This window comes from Gopherus evgoodei, chromosome 4 (genome assembly GCF_007399415.2).
Source record: "Gopherus evgoodei ecotype Sinaloan lineage chromosome 4, rGopEvg1_v1.p, whole genome shotgun sequence".
NCBI lineage: Eukaryota > Metazoa > Chordata > Testudines > Testudinidae > Gopherus > Gopherus evgoodei.
The window spans coordinates 30,645,229-30,652,160 of NC_044325.1; the positions used below are offsets into that span (position 1 = coordinate 30,645,229).

A 6,932-nucleotide genomic window follows, 5' to 3' on the forward strand; every position below is an offset into this window, starting at 1 on the left:
AAATTGCATACAATGACTTGTTTATACTGCTCTATATACTCTACAGTGAAATGCAAGTACAATATTTATATTCGAATTGATAAAAGTGGTGTTATAGAGATAGCTGGGAGTGCTGGTGGCGTAGGATCTGAGTGGGGAGTCCACATATCCAGATAGTCCTTCAGGGAGAGTGCCCATTCCAGAGATGATGGAGCGTCCAGGATTTCCAGGTTTGTGGATCTTGGGTAGTAGATAGAATAACCCTGGTCAGGGCTCAAGGGTATGTTGATTTGTTTCCGGATGCTAGTGTAGGGAGGTCCGAGTAGAGGATGAAGTTTCTTAATAGTCTTCCTCAGTGGGATCTGAAGGAAAGTGGTCTGTAGAATTTGGTATTGGAATAGTTGTGTCCTGACAGTCTCCTTTGGTAGTCACACCCTGTTCATTGATGACACAGCACCTCCTTATGCAGCCTCTTTGATTATAATGTTAGGTTGTTTCTGAGGCTCTGGATGGCATTGCATTCTGTACGACTTAGGTTTTGTGGCAAGCGATGTTGTTTTTCCACAATTTCTGCCTGTACATGTCAGCAGAAGCATTCTATGTATAGGTCCAGACTGTCATTTCGACCCTCAGGAGGAGTCCATGTGGAGTTCTTCTTCTTGTGTTGTTGGTGGGAGGGTATCTGTGTATCAGTGCACTGTTCAGTGTTATCTTGAAAGTATTCTTTGAATCGGAGAAGGCAAAAGTAGATTTTCAGATCACCGCACAACTGTATCTTCAGGACCAGACTTCAAAGAGAAACTGCTGCACTTCAGTTCATTTGCAAATTTGACACCATCAGCTCAGGATTAAACAAAGACTGTGAATGGCTAGCCAACTACAAAAGCAGTTTCTCCTTCTTTGGTGTTCACATCTCAACTGATAGAAGTTGAAATTGATTGGCTAACCAGCCTCAAGGCAAATGTCCTATTTTTCAAACGAGCTTGCAGGTGACTTAACTTCAAATATAAACTTGTTACATTTAAATTAGTCTGATCTATGTTAGAAATGTCTCTTTCCCAGTATATTCAATGGCATTCTTTCTTTTTGTCATCAGCTTATTGGGAAAATCCTTCAGTAGTTGTTGACCAAGGAAGAGCGACTTTTTTGTGGATGCAAAAACATCTGTCAAAGTTAATATGATGAACAGTGACAAAACATATAACACCATACCAGTGACGAGGAGCTGTCTTGCTGGGTGGTTGAAATCCCATACAAAGGAAATGCTGCTGCGCTATTTATTCTGCCTGATGAAGGAAAATGGAGCAGGTGGAGGAGCTCTGTTGAAGGAAACTATGTGTAAATGGACCAAAATCACTTCAACAAAGGTAACCATTTTACTGCTACTATGCCTATGTATGTTTAATTCAGGGCTAGGCTGTGCCTGTAAGTACAGCCTTGAGTTACTGGGAAGTGCATGCATGCTGCTCTAAGGGAGAGCACTGGGACAATTAGTGCCTCAGACACACACCTCTCAAACATAATGCCATCCCCAGAATACCCATCTGCTTCAGCTCTTTGGCTAGAGATTTGGCTGGAACATAGGGGTGCAAAGCCATTCCTGTGCCCTTTCAGCACCCCTCTGTGATGAATGCACCCATTCACATCCCATACACTATTGTAATAATCTTTGTACAAAACATGCCTTGAAGTATCATTTGAAAACTAATGGCTTTCTGTAAGTTATATCACCGTTAAATCTAGGTAGCAAGATTCTATGTAAAATTATTAATTCCCCCAAATGACATTGGTAGCACATTTTGAAACCCACATAGCCCCTATCAGGTGGGAGTGGTTAAGCAGGTCTATCTTGAATAAAGGAATGTGGGTTTATCTCAATTTACATATAACTAGTACATAAGATCCTTGAGACAGCAAGAGAGAGACAAGGCAAACCTGCATTTCAGCATACACATGGGAGAAGGAAGAGCATGGGGCCACCTTCAGCCCCCCAGACTCCCATGGCTTTCTTTACTGCTTAAATAAACTTTGCGGTGAGCGGTAAGCCTCAGAAGAATCCACTTCAAAGACAGACTGCACTATAAAAGTGAAGGGCAAAAACCAGGGATTCTTTCTCTTTCCCTTTTCACCTGTCACTCTTTCACATAAGGAGACAAAAGAAACCAGCCCTTTGGACTTTGGGGGCAGATCCTGACTTAAGTGTTCAGTTAGCGATGTTGCTGGGAAAATGTGGCAAGAATTTTACCTTGAACCAAGTCTAGTTTGTTAAGTTTAGTTACTAGAAAGCAAAAAGAACAGGAGTACTTGTGGCACCTTAGAGACTAACAAATTTATTTGAACATAAGCTTCCATGGGCTACAGCCCACTTCATCAGATGCATAGAATGGAACATATAGTAAGAAGATATTTATACACACAGAGAACATGAAAAGGTGGGAGTGGCCATACCAACTGTAAGAGGCTAATTAATTAAGTGTTTTCTCTTTATTTCTCTTGTAATCATTTCTGACTTTAATGCCTTATTCGTGTACTCACTTCAAATCTCCCTTTGTAGTTAAAAATAAAGTGGTTTCATTCTTTAATCAAAACTAACCCAGTGTTGCATTCAAACTGAATTCTTTGGGTAACTCCATTTAGAGAGCAAACTGTTGGAGATTGTTCCCTTATAGCAGCAACAGACCTAATACATCTGAACTGTCCAGGAGGGGGGTGCACAGTGCAGAACACACATTTTTGGTGGAAAATGTAGGACTACTAGCGTGTGTCACTCTGCAAGTAGTAACCTAGGCTGATGGAAGCCAGAGCGTCTCTGGTGTGCTGCTGACAGGCTGCTGGACCAGGCTGTGGCTCTACACAGACACTCCGAGTGTGACCTACACACTGGTATAATGACTGTGAGAGACCCCAGTTGGAAGCTACAAAAGCAAACCATTGTGAATCTCCCAAGGTGGCAGGGCAGGGGTAACAGAACCCCTCACTGGTCTGACTTGCACCCCAGAATATGCTGCTCTCCTAGTCCAATTGCTTCAGGGAGCCAGGGGGAAGAATCTCCAACGTAGCCCATGCAATCCCCTGGGAACTCTGATGGGAGCACCCCTGCTATGCCACACAAGGTGGGGATATCCCTACTTCTCCTGCATTCACCCATGTTAGAGGAAAGGACAATCCAGCCCTAAATAAGATAATGCACTTTATTAGTCTCTATATTGGATCAAATAATCCAAACAATAGTTTTCTAAAACTAGCACAGTGGCCACATGTAAGTAAACAAAAATAAAACTAAGGGGATAGTAATTTTGCACAATCCTCTTTCCCCACCTTGACTCAGTTAAGGGCTACTGCTAGTCACCATCTAGCTCCCGCTCACTGGGGCAGTCTGGAGTGTTTGTAAAAGCCACTCATCATAGGCGGGGGGGGGGGGGGGGTTTGGACCTGCTGCCTCTGCCTACCCGTGGGCTGCCCCCTGCAACCTCAGTACCTAATTGGCCTTCCAGTAGGCCGCAGCTGGGGCGGGGAGCGTGTTTCCAGGCCGGAGCTCTCCAGCTACCTTGGCCTTCCCCCAGCCCTGCTCCACTCCAGGCAGGGGCGGCTCCAGGCACCAGCATGCCAAGTGCGTGCTTGGGGCAACAAGCCACTGGGGGCACTCTGTCGGTCGCCGCGAGGGCAGTAGGCAGGCTGCCTTCGGTGGCATGCCTGTGGAGGATCCACTGGCCCTGTGGCTTCGGCGGACCCTCCGCAGGCATGCCACCAAAGGCAGCATGCCTGCCGTGCTTGGGACAGCAAAATGCCTAGAGCCGCCCCTGACTCCAGGTACCTTCTCTCAACTCCCTGCAGCCAGGTCCCTTGTTCTCAAAGCTAGAGAGAGTCTCTCCCAGCTCCTGGCTCAATGACCTTTTATAGGGCCAGCAGTGCCCTGATTGGGGCATGGCCCAGCTGAGGCTGCTTCCCCAATCAGCCTATTAGCTGGTTTCTCCCAGCCACAGCCCTCCCCAGGGCTACTTTTAACCCCTGTTCCTCAACCAGGTGTGTTAGAATTTGTTGTAATGAGCCAGGTATACCACATGTTGTGATAGATGTGTGTAGGACCCATGGACCTTGAAATGATAAAAGACCAAAACAACTTATCACTGGTGTGCAAACACTTTTCACAAAGTGATCTCTCCATAACTGTCCCACCTTGTATTTAGCTGTGACACTCTGGTTACCTTCTCCAGACCTGACAATGAGCTGTGTGAAGCTTTACAGCTGGCCCCTTCCATGAGCAGAAGTTGGTTCAATAAATGCTATTGCCTCACTTGCCTGATCTTTCTCATATCCTGGGACGAACACAGTTACAACAAAACAGCAATGTAAGGAAATAGTCATTTGAGTTGCATTAAGGACAACAAAGTAAGAGTTAGTCCTTACCGTAGCACCAAGGAATAAAAGAAATAGGTTCGCATTTGCACTATGAAATACCAATTCACTCACTGTACCCAAGATAGAAATTTATTAGCCAAAGGCACTCCAGAGGGGTCAGCTACCTAGTTTCTTTCCCTCCTATGTTGCTTGTCACCATTCATCTTGAATTGTCTTCTATTTCTGCAGCAAACTAACTCTGATGCATAAATATGGTGGAGATTTTTTATTTGTGATGACGAGACAATTCTTCTGTATTGTTAAATAATGAATTAAGGGAGTCCTCCTCTTTGTGGTGAACAAGGGATTTGATACATGCAATTTAATCTATTAATAAAGTCAGGGCCAATGCAACCATTTAGGCAAACTAGGCGGCCGCCTAGGGCGCCTAGTGGTTGGGGGAGCCTAAAAGTCCCCTCAGGCGAGGAGGTGGAGTGGAGGTGAGCTGGGTGGGGCGGTGCGCGGGGAGGGCTGCCCGCAGTATCGGGGGAGGGGAGGCTCACAGGGGAACAGCTCCTCGCCCCAGCTTACCTCCACTCTGCCTCCTCCGCTGAGCACACAGCCCTCTAAATCTCCTCCAATCAGTGCCACAAGCCTGGGCAAGGAGGAGAATTAGAGCAGCGCCGGCGTGCTCAGTGGAGGAGGCGGACCGAGGTGAGCAGGGGCGGGCTACCCAGGCAGGGTTAGCTGCCATGGCAGGGCAGGAAAAGGGGGGAAGTCTCCTCAGGCAAGGTTAACTGTCGTGGTGGCGGGGAGGGGGGAAGTCTTCCCAGGCAGGGTTAGCTGCCGTGGCGGACGGGGGGAAGTCTCCCTGGGCGGGGTTAGTTGCCGTGGGGGGACGGGGGGGAGGGGTTAGCTGTTGTGGTGGGAGGGGGTAGCTGCTGCGGGGGGGTCCCCGAGTCGGGGGCTGAGTTAGCTGCCGTGGGGGAGGGCGGGGTTAGCTGGGTGGGGGGTGCAAGGTGGAAATTTCGCCTAGGGCACGAAACTTCCTTGCACCAGCACTGAATAGAGTTGTACCTGAAGCTTCCAGATATTCATAGGCAAAACTCCTATCAAAATCAGAGATAGCTTTGCCTGGGTTGGGAATGTAGGGCTGGGTTATGTTTTGTCTTGTCCATCCTGTATTTATTCTGTTCTTTCTTTGAAAGTTTATTTTCTTAATAGCTGTGGTTAAATATGAGCAAGTTCATCTCCAGTGCTTGCTCCCTGTTTTATGCTCACACTGTGATCTTTACTTTGTTTCATTGTAGGCTCTTCACAAGGCCGTGGTGGATGTTCATGAGAATGGTATTGAGGCTGCAGCAGTCACTATCATGGAAATCAAATTCATGTCTGCTCCCTTCCCTGATCCTCCTACCATTAAGTTTAACCGGCCTTTCCTGATGCTGATTATTGATAAAAACACCCACAGTATCCTCTTCATGGGGAAAATCGTAAATCCTATAGAAAAATAAGTGTACAGTTACTGTACATGTCCCAGTGCTTCAAAGGAGTTGTTTTTAAATGCCCAGGAGTATGTGCATGTACCACAGAGCACTTGGTGCCAGTGACTGTAACTAAATTGCAATTGACATAAATTCTAAACAAATAAAACATGAGTGTGGTAACTCCTTGCCCACAAACAAATAGCCTGGTATTTCTGTGAATTGGGCATGCATTAGTAAACATCTCAGGTAAATGTGAAAGAAAGTTCTTGTAACTAGGTGACCAGATAGCAAGTATGGAAAATTGGAATGGGGATGCTGGTAATAGGTTCCTATATAAGAACAAGCCCCCAAAATTGGGAAGGTCCCTATAAAATCAAAACATCTGGTCACCCTACTTGTAGATGATGCTGATAATAATTAATGGGGGCTTCAGAGCACAGGGTAGCCTCCCCCCAGCCTCCTACATTCCATCTTTCTCTGTGCATTAATCATATTTTCTAACTGACAAAAGGGACACTGAGGTGGGTACAGGGGAGGTCACAGGGAGCTGGTTTGGAAGCATAAGAGAGGTTGGTGGAGATGTCAGAAGTAAAACAAGCTCTTGATCACCTTTGCTGTCCTCCTCTCCCTTTCAGAATGAAAAACTGAGGCATTTCACAGCTAAAGGGTGGGATGGAAAAAGATTGAATTTCTCTGTGTATGATCTGAACCATATCCCCAAAGCTGCAGATTTAACTGAAAACGGCTTAGCAAGTGCTCCTGTCTCTAGCACCCAGACACCCAGCTCCCAATGAGATCCACACCCCCAAATAAATCTGTTTTACTCTGTATAAAGCTTATACAGGGTAAACTTACAAATTGTCTGCCCTCTATAACACTGATAGAGAGATGTGCATAGCCATTTGCGTCCCCAGGTATTAATTTTACTTACTCTTGGTTAATTAATAAAAAAAGTGATTTTAAGTATAAAAATTAGGATTTAAGTGGTTTTAAGTAATAACAGACAGAACAAAGTAAATTACCAAACAAAATAAAACAAAACACACAAGTCTAAGCCTAATACAGCAAGAAACAGAATACAGTAAATCTTACCCTCAGAAATGTCCCAATAAGCTTCTTTCACAGACT

General features: G+C 45.7%; 1 protein-coding gene across 1 annotated transcript in view; it reads left to right on the forward strand.

The window, feature by feature from the left end:
- The window catches only part of LOC115649813 (alpha-1-antitrypsin-like), a 31,296-nt gene extending 25,353 nt beyond the window's left edge, over positions 1-5,943 (forward strand). The window contains 5 exon segments of the mRNA XM_030558844.1: positions 171-194; positions 1,118-1,182; positions 1,185-1,287; positions 1,289-1,346; positions 5,628-5,943. Of these exon segments, the coding sequence (XP_030414704.1) occupies positions 171-194; positions 1,118-1,182; positions 1,185-1,287; positions 1,289-1,346; positions 5,628-5,831 (454 nt within the window). The 3' untranslated portion in view covers positions 5,832-5,943.
- The last annotated feature ends 989 nt before the right edge of the window (positions 5,944-6,932 follow it).